Raw genomic sequence first — 19,124 nt, forward strand, 5'->3', positions numbered from 1 at the left:
TCCCACATGCTGCGGAGCGGCCGGGCCCGTGAGCCATAGCCGCTGAGCCTGCGCGTCCGGAGTCTGTGCTCCGCAACGGGAGAGGCCACAACAGTGAGAGGCCCGCGTACCGAAAAAAAAAAAAAGATCACTTACAGATTTGGCAACAACTGTCAAGGTGTTACTATACTAAGTGAATTTTCATTATAACATCCCATGTCTTTCTCAAATAAAGTTTCAAGTCTCATAAAATTATTGATTTGCCTAAGCCAGTTAGTTCAAGTGGCTTTAGCATGGTTTAGCAATTTCTGATGGAATCTTCTCTTCCAAGAGGAAAATCAAAGGAGAAAATGGTTCTACAATAAAATACTGTATAGCTAATATATAATCCCTTTGAAAAAAAAACAAAAACTTTACCTAGTTGGCTACCTTGACCCCACCATCATGCCATTAAGCAATGAACATGCTCTTTATACACACATCCACATTCTCTCTCTGTTGTTTTTCTCCCAGGATCTTGATCACCCTGATTCCATCTACAACAGCCTCTCCTATTCTATACATCCAACGACTCATCCTATCTTTTTGTACCTCTCTTGGAGTATTTATCCATTTTTACTATTTTTACCATTGCGGTTATTAGCGCTTTCTCCTTCCCTAAGTGATAAGCTCCTTATGGGTTAGGGTCACGTCCTATATATCTGCCAGCACAGTGGTCTCTTAGGAGAGGAGGATAGATATATGTGTTGACAGACAAATGAGTGAGGGAGGGAGTGAATGAATGAATGAGATTCTAGTACATATTCTATCAAATAAAGCACATATAGTATCAATATACAATTGTAATTAAGATGCAAAGAGAAAAGTGAGTAATAAAAATTACACTACAGTAAATAATACATAAAACATCTTTTAAAATACTTAGGAGACTTCTGTTGCTCAAACTTGGATAAGGTACATCCTTCTCATTAATATGCTGCTTCCTCATTGGTTTGTGATGAAATATGAGTGCAATTTCCTGTCCCCTCAATAATATTGGTTTCTCTTCTGGGTGCAAGCAGATTTATCTGGCTCCTCGGTCAACAAAATCATCATCCCAAGAAACATGGGTAAGTGTAAGATTAAAAAATAAGACTTTAAGTAGATAACATACTTTTGAATGATTGTCAGTAATATTTGCAACATTTTTTCTAGTTTGGGCTGTATAAATGTGGTCATGCAAAGCATTATAAGACGGGGAGAAATGAGGATGACACATGGCTTCTCTACTTTGAGCAGTAGTAAAGGATGTCAAAATTTACATTTAGAAATAGGTAACACTATCAAAATATAAAAGAGGAATGCTTATGCTCCATTTCCTCTACAGGAAACAGTATATTGGCAAAATGAAAATTAAGTGGTTAGGGAAGAAATGTACCAACTCCTGGCTGTAGAGATATCTAGCACCACTTCCTCAGCAGTATAAAGGTCTAGTGATATTTTTTTATACCATCAGAAACAATGTGAAATTTGAAAATAATATTTCCAGTATTAATTAATATTTCTAGTATGTATTAATTAATTAATAATTCTTAAGAGATGACTATCACATTGACACACAGTAGAGTGTTAATAAGTAGCTATTCAACTGATAAATGAAGGCAAATGTTTCCTATAACATTTTATCTTCTGATCATTGTCATCAATGGTTGGTACTGTTTTAATTCTGATTTTTACCAACCATCAATGGTTGGTACTATTTTAGGAGCTGTGGATTATCTTCTTTGGGCATCAGGTAAAAATTAAAATCAGAATTAAACACTTATCCAAATTTCTCAGCACTGGATCTAAAAACAGTTTTCTCAAAATATGATTAAAGCAATCAAAATAATATCTGAAAAGATGTATGAATAATAAGAATTATGTATTCTGTTAAAATCTCAGATTCACACAAATTAATTTAACAGCTCTCCTCTGCAGCATTTGGTATCATGTGTGAAATGTTATTATATAAATTATATACTGAGTGCCTCTGGTTTCTCTGCTATGCTCTGGATAGGTGGCCAAAGATGATCTGCTTTCAGGAAATGTAGGGAACAACACAGGCCACCAGTGTTGTCATTAGAACAATATCAGTTAACATGTCATGAAGGCTTACCATGTGCTCAGTACTGAGTTTCATGTGTTATCTCATTTAATCCTCACAAGAATTCTGTGAAATGGTTGCTATCTTACGCCTGTGAAAATTGAAACTTAGAGAGGTGAAGGAATACACATGGTCACAAATCCCCCAAGAGCTGCTGAGAACCTTTGAGTCTCCAGAGCCCTCACACGTGTAACCACAAGCCCCCAGAAACACTGCCTCTGTTGCCCAACCCAGAAGACACCCAGTATCTGCTTCATTAAACCATTCAGTCTTATGGTTGTTTTAGTTAAGGCAGGAAATATTCCTACAGAGAAAGAAATTTATTCCACTGAGAATTTTGTAAGTCCTCTCAAAACTATTTTTCCATTTGACCCTTCCTATCTTTTTTTTTTTTAAGATGAGCATTTGTTGAGTAACATGGACAAAGCAGGAAGGGGCACCTTCCTGCTCATCACCCAGTTCTCCCAAGTCCTTCTTCTAAGGAAGAATATTTTCATGGTTTAAGTGTTCTTCCCCAGACGCATGAGCCTAGTGATAGACATGATGTTGCGTAACCGTCAGAGTTCCATCCTCTGTAGCTTATTAAATTTTGTGCATCTCAGACATTTTTCGAGTGTCATTTTCCTTCTTCACTTATGTTCTTTAGAAGTCCCTTTAATGAGGATTTTGGGGGTCAATGTTCTCAGTGGTAGTTTATCTTAAAATATCCTCATTTGTGCTCTCATTTTGAAATTTAGTTCGGTTGGGTATTCAGTTATAGGATGACATATATCTTCATAACAATTTGGAAACATCAATCCACTGTCTTCTGGTTTATGTTATCATTGTTGTTGAAAATGTCTTTGTCGGTCGAAATTTCATCCTTTGTAGGTAGTCCATTTTTTCTCTCTGGCTCTTTTTTTTCTTAGTCTTTGGTGATCTGCAGCTTGATTGCAATGTTGGCTAAGTATAGATTTCCAGCTCTGTTTGTTTCTAATCTTATTTGGGGTTTGCTGAGCTTCATAAATCTGAGGATGCCATGTCCTTCATCACTTTCAGACATCTCTCAGTCAGCATATTTTCTAACATTGCCTCTCCCCTACTTTCTCTCTTCTGTCCTTGTGAACTTTAATTATACATGCACTGACCTTTTCACTTTATCCTCCATGTCTCTGTGGTATTTTCCTGTCTCTTTAGCACTCTGATAATTTTGTGTTATTTCTTTAGCTCTGTCTTACAATATACTAATTTTCTCTTCAGCTGGAGCTAGGCAGTCGGTTAGTCCCTGTGTTAATTTTTAATTTTATATTACTGTATTTTTTAATTTCTGAAAGGTCTATTTCAATCTTTTAAAAAATATGCCCAGTCATCTTTTATAGTCTCTTGAGCCTTACTCATGTGTTCAGATTCCTTCTCTTGTTTCTTTAAATGTATTAAACATACTTGTTTTGTGTTATATATCTATTAATTTTATCTCTAAAGCTTTTGTGGATCTAGTACTCTTCTTTCTTGCTTTTGCTGAATCTCACACATAGAAGCTAATTTCTGTATGTGTGTAAGTGTGTGTGTTTTCTTCTTCACATTTCTTCTAGTGTGGTAGCAGGATATTTGTTCTTTTTATCCATCTGTTTTTAAAATCGAGTGTGTTTGGGGTTGGGGGGTTTTAATCAGCCTATATTTGTTAGAACAAGATCTGTGAGAACTCTTTAAAGCCTGGGTTGAGGGAGCTTCCCTCAAGGCATGGTTTGTATTTACTTCTTCCACGTGCCTAGAATACTTATTCTTTCATATGGTAAACTTTTATTATGGGTGAATTTATTTTCAGATTATTTAAGTTGTTTATTGTTTGTTTTGTTGTGTTTCTATAAATTACTTTTTATATGTGAGGAAAGAAGTGAAATCATACCATTTCTTAGGAAGACATATATGCTGTATCTGCAGGTTATTCAGATGTTAGTTGTCAAGATTCTTTACATCTCATCTCACATAGCCTTTTGATTTCACTTTTTAACCTTAATTGCAATATAATCTGCATGCAGCAAAAAGGAACATATCCTAAGTGTACAGCATGATTCATTTTTACAAACTGAACTTGTTCATGGAATCAACACTCATATCAAGAAACAAAACATTACCCAATTCTCAGAAGTCCTGCTGGTGCCCTCTTCCTGTCATTACTCACCCACCACCACCACCACCACCACCACCCCCGCCAAAGATAACAGCCATCTGACTCTTCTTTCTCTGTCTTTTTTTTGTTTTTTTGTTTTTTTGTGGTACGCGGGCATCTCACTGTTGTGGCCTCTCCCGTTGCGGAGCACAGGCTCCAGACGCGCAGGATCAGCGGCCATGGCTCACGGGCCCAGCCGCCCTGGGGTATGTGGGATCCCCCCGGACCGGAGCACGAACCCGTGTCCCCTGCATCGGCAGGCGGACTCTCAACCACTGCACCACCAGGGAAGCCCTCTTTCTCTGTTTTTTATAACTAAATATTTAATATGACATTCTACATAGTTGTCTGCAACAATGTAGGTGGGCTTTGTTGAGAAGAACGGGAATGCATGATGGTTTTCCCACTTCCAGTTGGTCTTATTTACATTTTTTTCATTACCACATTGTGAGTGGTGAAAGATAATTAATTTCGGCTTTAAACCAATTCAGAGATGATTCCTGATCTAAACAATAGACCCTTCAAAATTCAGCCTCCTGACTCATAAAACTGGGAGATCTTCCCCCCACTCCCACCCCGCTCCCGCCCTCCCCGTGGTAGCAGGATATTTGCTCCTTTTTAGCCATCTGTTTCTAAAATCAAGTACAGGAAAAATAAAAGCCTAAATAAAATGTTGCCTTATCCATTATATAAATTACTGAAAAGGAACATGTTTAACCTTCCAAAGAAAATGTGTTGACAGATATACGGAAACATAAGGACACATTGTCAGAGTGTGAGACATGATGTAAGGTGATGATTCTCACAAGTTTATTTGAAATCCACACAGTTTAATAGAGAACATAAAAGTGACGTCTTTTAGAAAATGTAGGGTTGATTATTTTATATCTAGTTTGCAGAAATTTTCATTCACGTCATTTTCTTTAATTAGAAGAGCCATTATAGTTGAAAGACCTGTACGAATCCATCAGTGCTACTATTTAGGAGGAAAGTAGAAAATATTCTCTTCCTTTTCAACAAAGCTAGTCTGTGCCGTAGCAAAAATACCTCAGACATCTAAGGTATTTTTATGTAAAAGGCAGAAGACAAAATAGTTGAGTCAAGAGGCTTTAGAGTTAAACCTAGGATTGCAGTCAAGTTCTACCAAGATTAGACAGGCAATATGGGGCTAATTGCCTAATATGTGGCTCAATTCTTCTTTGTAATATAGGATTGTAATAAACAGCACAGAGTTACAATAAAACATAAATTATAATAAATATGCATGCCATTTTATATGGAGTCCAGCACACAGAAAGCCCTCAGTAAATGGATTGCTACCCTGATGTCTGACAGCATAGATTAACACTACCTGGTTCTTCATCAGATAATATGTACCCTTTCTGCCTGCCTTTTTCGATCCCTCTGCATTGCTTCTGAGCCTCAACCATGTTATTGCATGTAACAATAATTTGTTCATTTTCATTAATGTATAGATTTTATTGTGTTAATATAGCACAATCTATTTACCTCCCAACGCTAATAGGCATTCCAGTTGGGGGATATTACAAATAGTGCTACTGTGAACATTCTAATTCTACCACATGTAGAATACATGGGAACCACATGTATGTACTTCTATTGAGCATATACCTAGAAGTAGAGTTGCTGAACCATATGATTTGTATAAGAGCCAAACAGTTTTCTAGCCAACAGTATATGAGAGTTCCAGGTGTTCTACATCCTCACTAAGACTTGGTATTTGCTATCTTTTTCATTTCGTTTATTCTGGTGGGTGTGTAGTTGTATCCCTCTGTGGTTTTAGTTTGTAGATTTCTGACGACTAGTGAAGTTGAGCACATAGATCCAATATTAATTCACTATTGGCCTGAAGTTTATGGAACCAGATTAATAGTATAGACTCAGACCCCATTCCCAAGTGAGGACCAGCCAGAGTCCATGAGTACTCAGGGATTGTTTTTTTTATGATAGCTCCTCACAGAAACAAAGGTAAGACAGGGAATTTGCCAACGTTCCCTGCTGTCTGTCTGCAAATATCTGTAAAGTTTGTTATTTTGTTTATTTTGATGGCTGAGGCTCCTGGATCCCAGCATGAGTGGGATGTCGAGGACCCCGTGCTACCTGTGTGGGCCCATGCCCTGCCACTGGCCCATGCCCTGCCACTGGTCCATGCTCTGTCACTGGCCCATGCTCTGCCACTGGCCCATGCCCTGTCACTGGCCCATGCCCTGTCACTGGCCCATGCTCTGCCACTGGCCCATGCCCTGCCACTGGTCCATGCTCTGTCACTGGCCCATGCTCTGCCACTGGTCCATGCTCTGTCACTGGCCCATGCCCTGCCACTGGCCCATGCCCTGCCACTGGCCCATGCTCTGTCACTTGTTCTCTGCAGTCCAAGCTCTAGTTAGTTCCTCCAGATCCACGTATGCCTTAGGGTACCCAGAGCTTTACTGCTCACTTACCTCTGTGATCTTAGCTCCTGCTTCCTTTTTTTCCTCTCTGGAAGGTTTCCCTATTTATTTAAAGGCTGTTTGAGAGGGGGAGAGATAAACTGGGAGATTGGGATTGACATATAAACAGTACTATATATAAAATAGATAACTAATAAAAACCTGCTGTATAGCACAGGGAACTCCACTCAATACTCTGTAATGGCCTATATGGGAAAAGAATCTTAAAAAAAAAAAGAGTGGCTATATGTATGCGTATAACTGATTCACTTTGCTGTACACCTGAAACTAACACAACATTTGTAAATCAACTATATTCCAATAAAAATTTTAAAAATAAAAGGCTGTTTATTCATATTTTTAGGTATGGAAAAATTAGGTGATTTCAGGAATCTTAGTGCCCCATTTTGTGTTAAGAGTGACATATCCTATGGGCTCTGGATATGGTTTACTCTCCCAGCAGAATACTGGTGCCTTGTGGTGGCAGGTCTCTTTTGTGCTAAGGGCGCATCGACACTTGGAAAGGGATGGTTTTGAGGTCCTGTAGGCCTCACAGCACACAGGAAGAGGACATGTCTTCCTCCCCCTACATGGTGACTCTACAAAGCTTTCTGTGAAGATTCCCCTCAGATAAATCAAAGCACCAACAGGACTCACTAGCAGAGGAATAAAGCTAGTAGTTCTCTATTCCAATATGGAGAGAAGGATGGATTCTCTGTTCCTACGTGGATGTACATCAGACATTTTTAAAAAGCTAACCTAGTAAACAATCAGGTATAAATGCAGAAACTGATGACCACAGATTTTACCCAGAATGGAGCACATTCTGCCCTCTCTTTCACAAGAGTACGAGAAAGATAACGTAAATCAGTCCACAAAGAAAGCAAAGGAGAAACAAATGAGGTAGTGTTGTCTAATTATTTACGAAGTTTCAGCAAACTGCTCTATTTTCAAGTGCTTCACTTTATCAAACTTCTTGTGACAATTTTTTCTTGGCTAATAAGCATATTTTGCAAATAAGTGCCTTATACATAATTTGCACACGAAATTAAAAAATTGAAATCCTATAATCATACAGTTTACCATACACTCAAATGCATTTACTGATTACAAACAAATAATTGAATCCGCCATCTTTTTTTTAAACTAGCTTCTAAAATGACTTTTAACTTTAGTTTTGCGTGCTTAGATTGTGTCTAGTGAGCAATATAATTCCCTCTAACCTGGCATCCTTTGGATAATTCTTATTTGAAAAAGGTCAAATATCTCAGCCTGATTTCATTTACTGAAGTCAATTAGACAATTTTCCCTTTTTAAACACCTTCATTGTATGCAATTTCATGCATTTTGATATCCTCAATAAATGAAATAAAATAAGATTGTTTCAAAACTCATGATGTCTCTTTTAAGCACCCAAACTATTCTAGTTTGTCTTTCATTACAGAAACGAAGCCATTTTAAAAAGAGATGTCAACCTTTGTGAAAATAAAGCCTTCTATATTCACGTTCGCACCAATCTCCTCTGAGTTTCACGAAGAAAACCAAACTGAAGACAGCATTCTATGAAAACTGATGGATAATGTGGCGAATCCTCCAGGGTTCTTCATCAGCAGGCTGTGAGAATAAGCACATGGACTTCTGCACATTAAAATCACTGATCACTTTAGTAACTGCCGGGAACCTGGATCCTGACTTCCAGCCATCGATACCTGTGTGAAACTTGATCTCCACTCATCCTTTAAGACCATTGATGAATCCATCAGAACTTTTGAAAGCAAAGGACAACTGAAGAAATCTTAGTGAAAGAGAGTTAGGTGTTGAAAACAAACTACCGAGAGACAAGACTTATCTTGGTACTTATCATCTAAGAACGCATATAATCAGCACCTAAAAAAGAAAACATGAACAGCACATGTATTGAAGAACAGCATGACTTGGATCACTATTTGTTTCCAGTTGTTTACATCTTTGTGACAATAGTCAGCATTCCAGCCAACATCGGTTCTCTATGTGTGTCTTTTCTGCAAGCAAAGAAGGAAAATGAATTAGGCATTTACCTCTTCAGTTTATCCTTATCGGATCTGCTGTATGCCTTAACTCTCCCTCTATGGATTGATTATACTTGGAATAAAGACAACTGGACATTCTCTCCTGCCCTGTGCAAAGGGAGTGCCTTCTTCATGTACATGAACTTTTACAGTAGCACAGCTTTCCTCACCTGCATCGCGATTGATCGGTATTTAGCAGTTGTCTACCCTTTGAAGTTTTCTTTTCTTAGGTCAAGAAGATGTGCGTTCATGGTGAGCCTTTTCATCTGGATATTGGAAACCATCTTCAATGCTGTCATTCTGTGGGAAGATGAAACAGCTGTTGAATATTGTGATGCCACAAAGTCTAACTTTACTTTATGCTATGACAAATATCCTTTGGAGAAATGGCAAATCCGGTTTAACTTTGCTAGGACGTGTGTAGGCTATATGATACCTTTGGTCATCATAATGGCTTGCAACCAGAAAGTCTACAAAGCTGTGCAGCAAAATCAAGCTACAGAAAACAGTGAAAAGAAGAGAATCATAAAACTACTTGTTAGTATCACGTTGACTTTTATCTTGTGTTTTACCCCCTTTCATGTGATGTTGCTGATTCGCAGCGTTTTAGAGCATGATGTGAGCTTAGATGAACATATGTTTGACCATAACAAGCCTGGGAAGCAGAGTTATAAAATCTATAGAATCACAGTTGCATTAACAAGTTTAAATTGTGTTGCTGATCCAATTCTGTACTGTTTCGTAACTGAAACAGGAAGATCGGATATGTGGAATGTATTCAGAGTCTTTACTAAGAAGCTTAATAAATCAAAAAGACAAGGAAAAAGCATACTTTCTATGTCTACAAAAGATACTGTGGAATTAGACATCCTGGAATAGAACCAAGGTCTAATTTTTTAAAGATATGCAATATTATACCATCAAGATTATATTTTCAAAAGGAAATCTCAGCATGAGAGGGGAGTAAAGGTTCCCACTGAGGGACTATTTTAATCCTCTCCGATGGAAATATTTCAAACGTGTGCTCTATAGCTCCCTGACTTTTATTAAACAAGAATGAAACAAAATTGAATATATTCCTAATGACTCAGGGTCATCACTGTAGAATGGCAATTGCTTTTGCATCTGTGCTCTAATCGCTCAGTCCAGTAAGATGTACTGGACCGTGTGTTTTTAAATTGGTGAGCTTCGTGTCTGGTTGTTGTGATTTTTCTCACTCTTTCTATGGATCTCAGACTATCATTTCTCCCAGCCAACAACACCAACTACTAAATACTGCTTCTAATCTTCTCGTTAGATAACAAACATTTATTGAGCCCACTCTATGTGCTAGGTTTTGTGGTAAGTACTGGGGTTACAACAGAAATGATCTCATAAGCCTTTTGAAGCTTATATCAGTTTGGAAACATAGCCACTGAGCTTGTAAGTGTTCTCTATAAAATAAAAGTAAATAGTCTCTGAGTGAGAGTCTGAAGGCCTCATCCATGATATAAAGGACATGAGCTTTGTGAAAGTTCTTTCAGTTAATCAGAGAACTTTTTACTTTCTTTAAAATCACAATTTTTAAAATTTTGATTCTTTCAAAATTTGCTGTTGAGTACAGTATTAAAAGTTTAATGTTTAGACAAAAAGATATACTATAAACAAAAAAGACATTTATTATATTAAATCTTACATTCAGAGACTTCTTTGGGGGTTTAGAGTATTTAGAGAATCTTGATATAATATATTCTTTTATATTTTCTCATTACAGAAATTACTCCGCCTAGTTTTAAGTAGGCATCAGGTAAACATTTTTCTTAACCAAAGTATGTTTTAAGATTTTCGAAGATGTTTTTATCCTCCTATTCTCCTTTTCTCCTTCTCTCCCTTCTCTTTACTATCTGTTCCTTCCAGTCCCCAAAATTGATCAGATAGTAAATGTCTTGGTATCATTTGTGCCCTCATATTAGAAAACAAAAATCTGATAACAAAAAAGACAAATAATGAATTTCTAGATATACACTGAAAAAACTCAGTTAGTGCACAAACTGACTCCATTTTCTATTAAAGTTGTCCATGACAGTTTCGGTGCACAAGAGAAAACCACCTTGCTTTGAGGCCCTATGTGCTTTCTCTGCTCTTTGCACTTTTCTCATCATAAAGTTTCTGGAGAATTAATAGATTGAGTCTGGGCACCCTGAGATACACTTATACATACTTAAAGGCTAAAGATACACCAATGAAACGAAAAGGAACTAAAATAGTTTGGGCTGTTCGATTCTTTCCTGATAAATTATTGGCAGCACCTACATTGAATACGTGTGAAAGTAAAAGATCCAGGAACAATTTTGCCCACATTGGAAACTCAGATGCAGATTGTCTTGTCTGAGGTCACAGAGTTCGTTGGAAGCAGAGCCACATCTTGAGCCCAGAAACCCCGACTTCCCTCCAGAGTTGCTATTCCTCCTTCACACGTTTATTTTTTGGGTTTTTTTTTTTTGACATTTCTACCATTTCTTTCTTTAGGGATGCAAAAGGCATATATACATCGAGAGTTGTTCAAGATAGTCATTGGATTTAAGATAAGAATAAGGAGGAAGAGGAGAGTTATTTCATAAATTAATACCTCTGGAAATAAAATAAGTCATATAGATAGCAATTAAGCTGATCTGTTACAGAGAACTGGTTAGAACTTGACCTCAGTTGGTTATATCAAGAGATGTGGCAGATACAAGTTTATGGCCCCCTTAGTAAGAACGTTCTATTTAATAAGTAACAGCAAAACCATTGATCTAACATGTAAGTTCCAAAATGAACCAGGCCGCCAAAACCTATAAGCAGGGCCAACCATGGAGAACCCACATTAGGAGGATGCTCATATGATTTAGGGTAAAGCACTCTAGACATGATCTAAAATTATGGACAATCCCAACATTGGGAAGTTAATCCTTTAGTCTTGAACAGCTTTATAGGTTCCTGATTACAGTTCTCCATTAAACTAAAAGGATTTCTGGAAGGAATAAGACCTTGTAGCTATTATTACCTGGGACGCCTTTGTCAGAAGACCTAGATTAGAACACCAGCAGTTATCCACTTATGAACCGTTTGATCTCAAAAAATGTTCAGCTCTCCCTAAGGCTCAGTTTCTATAAACAGCAGGGAGAGTAGCATCACTTGCTTTTAACAAGTAGATGTGAAAACACTTTGTAAACTATGATGAGTTTTCTAAATGTTTCTTATTATCAGTTATTCTCATCTTCATCATGATTAGTGGATAGCTACCCACAAGACAGAACAGTCCCTGGAGGCACTCTGAGCGTAGGAATATAGCAGCGTGAGCTAGTAGGGGCTGGCTCTCACACACCACTGCTATGGTTACTTCTCCCAGATGGTTCAACAAGTCCATTATGGTAACTTAAGGGCCTTTATTGTTGCTTCTACATCCTCAATAGTGCCTGCTTCTAGGAGTTCACATTTCTGAGGAGACACATGCTATGTACATCACCATAAACAGGTAGAGATCCATTTTTAATTTAAGTTTTTGACCTTTTGTTCTTTATTCAGAATGTTATTTTTTATTTGAATGAACTCAATTAGACATCTTGGATAGGTCAGTGAAGAGACTGAGAAGAGCTTTTTAAAACCTCCCTTTTCTCTACCTAGTCTGGGAGAAGCTTCATGGGTGAAGAAGTTAAAAGACATAAAAAAATCACCTCAGTTTGTTCAAATTACATAGCATCACTTCCCTAGGAGCATCCTGAGAAAATCTGTCTCTCCGACCTGATTTATTCCCTTTTCTCTTTTTAATTTAAGCTAAATGTTCTCCCCAAGAAATTGTATTTCCAATCCTTAATGTTATGATCAAATACATAATTATTTACCAATTGCCTCTGTTGACTTCGCCTGTTTTTAACTAGACAGTACCTACTTTTAAATAGAATTTGTGATACATAGCTTGTAGGCATTTCTGTTTAAAACATGTTTATCTTGCCCTGGGCTTCTTTTTTGCCCAAACATCACTGTCATCATTCTGTCATTTACACGTGGGCCTCTCTTCTGGTGAAACCCATCCACAGGTTGCTATGGAAACACATCAGCTACAATAACACCCTGACCCATGAAGGCCTTTGTGATTAGAGACTTCTTTGTCTAGGTCCATCAGGTGACTCTGCTGTGAATCAGAAGTCTGTTCATCCAATAGATGCTACAACACACAAAGAACACATACTCATAGACTCCAACAACCTGCCTCACCTCACAAAAACAAACAAACAAAAATTCCTTGGGACCTTTTAACCTATGTTTGTACTCTTTTGCAAGATGTCTAATAGCAACAAGTAGAACACATATGACCTCTTTGCCTTCTGAAATAATGCACGCATGAGTGTTTTACTTTCTTGTTTACTGAGTCAGCAGCTGGGAGACACTATTGAGATTCTTCCCTCCCCTTCCCTCCTCCCTTCTTTCTCCTTCAACCAGAAGTGGCTGCCAAGGAAGCCATGGTAAGAAAACTTGTACCTGCATTGTTTCCATTGCTCTACTATTCTGGAAAAATCTAGTTCTGACTGAGATGTTTTATTTACATGTCCTGGGGGGAATATAACATCAGGTTAATTTAAACGAAAGCAGGGATGTCCTGTTTTATTCTTCGTTCATGGTATAAACACTTGATTCAATTCAAGTTAAAAAAAAAATTTTTGACCCCTATTATTTCTTTTATTCTTTCACATTTCATACAGCTTACCCATCACGACAGTGTGATGGTAGCATTTGTTAGTTGCATTAGTTGAATGCCCCTTGTTTGCAGGAATAAGGTGGCAATGGCAGCATCGGGTCAAACCTGGGTGAGGGAAAAGTGATGTGGGAGATAAGATTCCTCTTCTTTTCCAAAGATCCTTTTCTTACGACATCACTTGTTGCTGGCCAAGAAAAATCACACTCAAGACTTGTCTGTGGCCACTAGGTGTTGATCGTGTTCTATTCAGGACCCTGTAATTCACGGCTAGCTGCCACCCCCCAGAAGCAAAGAGGAGCTTAGAATGACATTTTTCCATCCAAGAAACAAGAAAGATTCCCTATGAATTGGAAATGAATAGGGGCAACTGCTGAAATTCAGTTTGCATTATTTATTTCTCTGCTTTCTAGAAAGCTCAGTAACCATCAGATAATTTCACTTGGTTTAAACTCCCTATGTCATTCTAATTTTTTTTTTTTCCAGTTGGTTAAATTGGTCAGTCTACATGTGAGAGAACGTAGGCTAAATCATATCATTTCTGCAGGATCGTGGGTATAACACTGATGACTTGTTCTAATTCAGCTAACTTACCCACAGAAGAAAGTACTGGCCACCTTTCACATGAAGAGAAACATAAAACATATGAGCTGTAAGCGGTTTGCAATTTTGTCTACTGTGATGAAATTATAATCTATGAAAGTCAAGATGTAATTCAATACACGTATGACTTTCATTTCTAATTTATTACTGTTAGATCTCAGCACTAAAAACTACGTCTGTTATTTTGAATTGTTTAAATCTGTTCTTCCCCAAAGAACAGTAATACAATCATCTTCTAGTTTAACACCATTTGCATATCATTAAACACATTAATGGCTTATAATCTACTTTTCTTCTGCCTATAATTTTCTTAAGCTCTTTATGAAGCACCAGTGGGTTTTTACACATTTAAAAAATAGGTTATGATTCCTCAAATAATGTTGTAATTAGGTGTTCAAAAAGCAAGCCAATACAGAAATGGGCTAGGGAAGTCTGCATGTCATTGTTCAGTGCAAACTTTTAAATAAAAATACAAATTTCATTATCTAGGAAATGTGTGTTCAGTTAATTTCAAAATCAAATACAATCAAGAAATCTTGTTCTGCAATGACTGGACTTGCCCATGATATGAAAAATATTAACTTCAGTTCTCAGCATTTCATCAATCCTTCTTGGAAATGTGATTGAACTTGTAAACATCCTTCTAAAAGAATCCTTTTCAAAATTATTGTAAAATTTCTGATCTTGCTTCTAAGACTACTGACACTTACTAACAAATAGATTAACTTGGAAACCCTGTTTTCTTTTGGTAGTTAAATGGATCAAATCAAAGAATTGAGATAATGGACTAAAAAGTGCCTCTGTAGGAATGCCACAGAGCGGCGTACCGGCAACCTTAGAAGCGTGTGCATGATAAGTGCCAGCTCTGTTAAGCTTTATTAGTGTTTTAAAAATATATATAACAGGGGTGGGACAGGGAAGGTGGGAGGGAGACACAAGAGGGAGGAGATCCAGGGATATATGTATAGCTGATTCACTTTGTTATAAAGCAGAAACTAACACACCATTGTAAAGCAATTATACTCCATTAAAGATGTTTATATATATATATATATATATACATATATATATATGTATATATATATATATATATATAAAAATAACAAAAAAAAATCCTCTGTCATACCACTCACCCATTCATGGAAGTGACACTCGCTGATGCTAAGGAAATCTGTTTTGAATCTTTGGGGCAACGCCTTCTGTGCTTCTCTGGCAGTTCACCCAAGAAAGGAGCATGTGACACCCTATGTTCAAAAAGAGTATGGGACAGGGACTTCCTTGGTGGCGCAGTGGTTAAGAATCCACCTGCCAATGCAGCGGACATGGGTTCAAGTCCTGGTCCGGGAAGATCCCACATGCCGCGGAGCAACTGAGCCCGTGTGCCACACTGCTGAGCCTGCGCTCTAGAGCCCGCGAGCCACAACTGCTGAGCCAGTGGCCTAGAGCCCACGCACTGCAACAAAGAGTAGCCCCCACTCGAGACAACTGGAGAAAGCCCGCGCGCAGCAGCAAAGACCCAACGCAGCCAAAGTTAAATAAATTTATTTTTTGAAAAAAGAAAAAAAGACTATGGGACAGAAAGACCTAATGCTTTTCAAAACTCATCCAGTTCCCCTTGGATGAAAGAATTGCCAAGCCAAATCAGGGTCTGGAATAAGCAGAGATTCTTGCTCTGCAAATCTTGTTCTGACTCCTAAAAGGACTATTATTAAGGGTGTTCTCACTGGTAATCGGAACTGTTTGTTAAGTGAATAAAGTTCTTTAACGGAATGAACTAAAAATGGTACAATTTCACCCTTTGTCCTAACCCCAGAGTTCAGTTTCTGAAACCCTTGGAACTATTTGTACTTCCAGTTGAAAAACTTTAAGATTATATGGGAAAATGAGGTTATGGAGAAATAGTTTTAAGAAAGATTTTATTAATATTTCTTACATTTGTTAAAGTAAAATAGAAACAAATATTTTCAATGACATTCATTTTAAATTGGTAAAAATAGGTATTATATTGATTAACATCTATCATTCTGTGCTCATGAAAATTGTTTTTTAGGTTGTTCTTCCCTTAAATTTTTAGTCAGCTGTTCATATATGGACTAAATTTTGTTGCAGACTATACAATGACATGACTGCCTCTATTCACTGACTCAGTGCTACAAAAAAAATATGTAACTCCCAGCCCACATACCACCAAGCTATAGGAAATTCCATCTCAGTCATTACTGGGCTGTCCTTTTTCAGGTTCACACCAGAATCAGGGAGGTTTACATGATGTTAAGAAAATGGAGGAGGGACCTTTGATTTCCAGTCTCTAATGATCACAGTTGACAATGACATTATCTAAGCTTTCAGTGGTTTTTGAACCTCAGTTATTCTTTGCTGCCTCCCTGATTATCCTGGGGCCAGGGCTCATTGACAAGACTGACTAGAAGCCAGCTAATGACCCAGAGTCCTGTGCATCAGGTCGACATTCTCTTCAAAATCCACGTGGTTTCTTAGGAGTGGAGCATGTACTTAAGTTAAGCCAATCAAAATAGATCAATTCCCTGGAACTATGATTGGTTCAGTGGTGTCCAGGTGGCTTAACCTGCTTAGAATGCTGGGACAAAGGCTCTTTGTTTCACTCTGGATGATGTCAAATGACGATGAGCTTCCTGGAATCTCCGTGGCCATTTTGTGGTCATGAAATAGCCAACATACGGAAGAAAGAACTCAGGGAATCAGAGCACTGGAGCTGGTTCTTCTGAGACAATGATTCTCCACACATGGCAATTATGTGAACCACATCAGCCTCCTTATTCTGTAAATCAGTCTGAGTCAGATTTTTTTCCTTTCTTGAACCCCAAAGGGTTCCATTAGGGTCCTAATGGAATGTGGAAGTGCATATGGAAGTGAAGGTGAGGGTGATGTAAGTTACAGACTAAGATTGTTGAAGAAATAGGACTGAAGAGGTCTGAAGGAAAGGACAAAGGGGACAGCTCTAGCTTATGAAATTAGCAGCCCTTGTTACTTTTTTTTTAACATCTTTATTGGAGTATAATTGCCTTACAATGGTGTGTTAGTTTCTGCTGTATAACAAAGTGAATCAGCTATACATACACATACATCCTCACATCTCCTCCTTCTTGCATCTCCCTCCCACCCTCCCTATCCCACCCCTCTAGGTGGACACAAAACACCAAGCTGATCTCCCTGTGCTATGCAGCTGCTTCCCACTAGCTATGTATTTTACATTTGGTAGTGTATATATGTCCATGCCACTCTCTCACTTCATCCCAGCTTACCCTTCCCCCTCCCTGTGTCCTCAAGTCCATTCTCTATGTCTGCGTCTTTATTCCTCTCCTGCCCCTAGCTACTTCAGAACCATTTTTTGTTTTTTGAAGATTCCATATATATGTGTTAGCATACAGTATTTGTTTTTCTCTTTCTGACTTACTTCACTCTGAATGACAGTCTCTGGTCCATCCACCTCACTACAAATAGCTCAGTTTCGTTTCTTTTTATGGCTGAGTAAAATTCCATTGTATATATGTGCCACATCTTCTTTATCCATTCACCTGTCGATGGACACTTAGGTGACTTCCATGTCCTGGCTATTGTAAATAGAGCTGCAATGAACATTTTGGTACATGACTCTTTTTGAATTATGGTTTTCTCAGGGTATATGCCCAGTAGTGGAATTGCTGGATCGTATGGTACTTCTATTTTTAGTTTTCTGAGGAACCTCCATACTATTCTCCACAGTGGCTGTATCAATTTACATTCCCACAAACAGTGCAAGAGGGTTCCATCTCTCCACACCCTCTCCAGCATTTATTGTTTGTAGATTTTTTGATGATGGCCATTCTGACAGGTGTGAGGTGATACCTCATTGTAGTTTTGATTTGCATATCTCTAATGATTAGGGATGTTGAGCATCCTTTCATGTGTTTGTTGGCAATCTGTATATCTTCTTTGGAGAAATGTCTATTTAGGTCTTCTGCCCATTTTTGGATAGGGTGGTTGTTTTTTGATATTGAGCTGCATGAGCTGCTTGTATATTTTGGAGATTAATCCTTTGTCAGTTGTTTCATTTGCAAATACTTTCTCCCATTCTGAGGGTTGTCTTTTCATCTTGTTTATGGTTTCTTTTGCTGTGCAAAAGCTTTTAAGTTTCATTAGGTCCCATTTGTTTATTTTTGTTTTTATGTCCATTTCTCTAGGAGGTGGGTCAAAAAGGATCTCGCTGTAATTTATGTCATGGAGTGTTCTGCCTATGTTTTCCTCTAAGAGTTTTATAGTGTTTGGCCTTACAGTTAGGTCTTTAATCCATTTTGAGTTTATTGTTGTGTATGGTGTTAGGGAGTGTTCTAATTTCATTCTTTTACATGTAGCTGTGCAGTTTTCCCAGCACCACTCACTGAAGAGGCTGTCTTTTCTCCATTGTACATTCTCGCCTCCATTGTCAAAGATAAGGTTGACCATATGTGTGTGGGTTTATCTCTGGGTTTTCTATCCTGTTCCATTGATCTATATATCTACTTTTGTGCCAGTACCATGCTGTCTTAATTACTGTAGCTTTGTAGTATAGTCTGAAGTCCAGGGGCCTGATTCTTCCAGCTCCATTTTTCTTTCTCAAGATTGTTTTGGCTATTCGGGGTCTTTTGTGTTTCCATACAAATGGTGAAATTTTTTGTCCTAGTTCTGTAGAACAAACAGAACTAGTTTGTTGGTAGTTTGATAGGGATTGCATTGAATTTACAGGTTGCTTTGGGTAGTATAGTCATTTTCACAGTGTTGATTCTTCCAATCCAAGATCACGGTATATCTCCCCATCTATTTGTATCATCTTTAATTTCTTTCATCAGTGTCATAGTTTTCTGCATACAGGTCTTTTGTCTCCTTAGGTAGGTTTATTCCTAGGTATTTTATTCTTTTTGTTGCAATGGTAAATGAGAGTGTTTCCTTAATTTCTCTTTCAGATTTTTCATCATTAATGTATAGGAATGCAAGATATTTCTGTGCATTACTTTTGTATCCTGCTACTTTGCCAAATTCATTGATGAGCTCTAGCAGTTTT

At 37.9% G+C, this 19,124-nt stretch overlaps 1 protein-coding gene across 1 annotated transcript; it reads left to right on the top strand.

The window, feature by feature from the left end:
- The first annotated feature begins 1,007 nt into the window (after window positions 1-1,007).
- Window positions 1,008-13,762, top strand: GPR65 (G protein-coupled receptor 65). Its single transcript, XM_027120239.1, has 2 exons — window positions 1,008-1,088; window positions 8,148-13,762. Exon 2 carries the CDS (start codon window positions 8,605-8,607, stop codon window positions 9,628-9,630), a length of 1,026 nt encoding a protein of 341 aa, XP_026976040.1. The 5' UTR covers window positions 1,008-1,088; window positions 8,148-8,604; the 3' UTR covers window positions 9,631-13,762.
- Window positions 13,763-19,124: the final 5,362 nt, after the last annotated feature.

Source organism: Aethalodelphis obliquidens, unplaced genomic scaffold, assembly GCF_003676395.1.
Source record: "Aethalodelphis obliquidens isolate GAN/ISIS:26980383/991018 unplaced genomic scaffold, ASM367639v1 scaffold21, whole genome shotgun sequence".
Classification (NCBI taxonomy): Eukaryota; Metazoa; Chordata; class Mammalia; order Artiodactyla; family Delphinidae; genus Aethalodelphis; species Aethalodelphis obliquidens.

Coding starts and splice junctions, on each gene's coding strand:
- GPR65 (XM_027120239.1), top strand. CDS start 8,605: ATGAACAGCACATGTATTGAAGAACAGCATGACTTGGATCACTATTTG.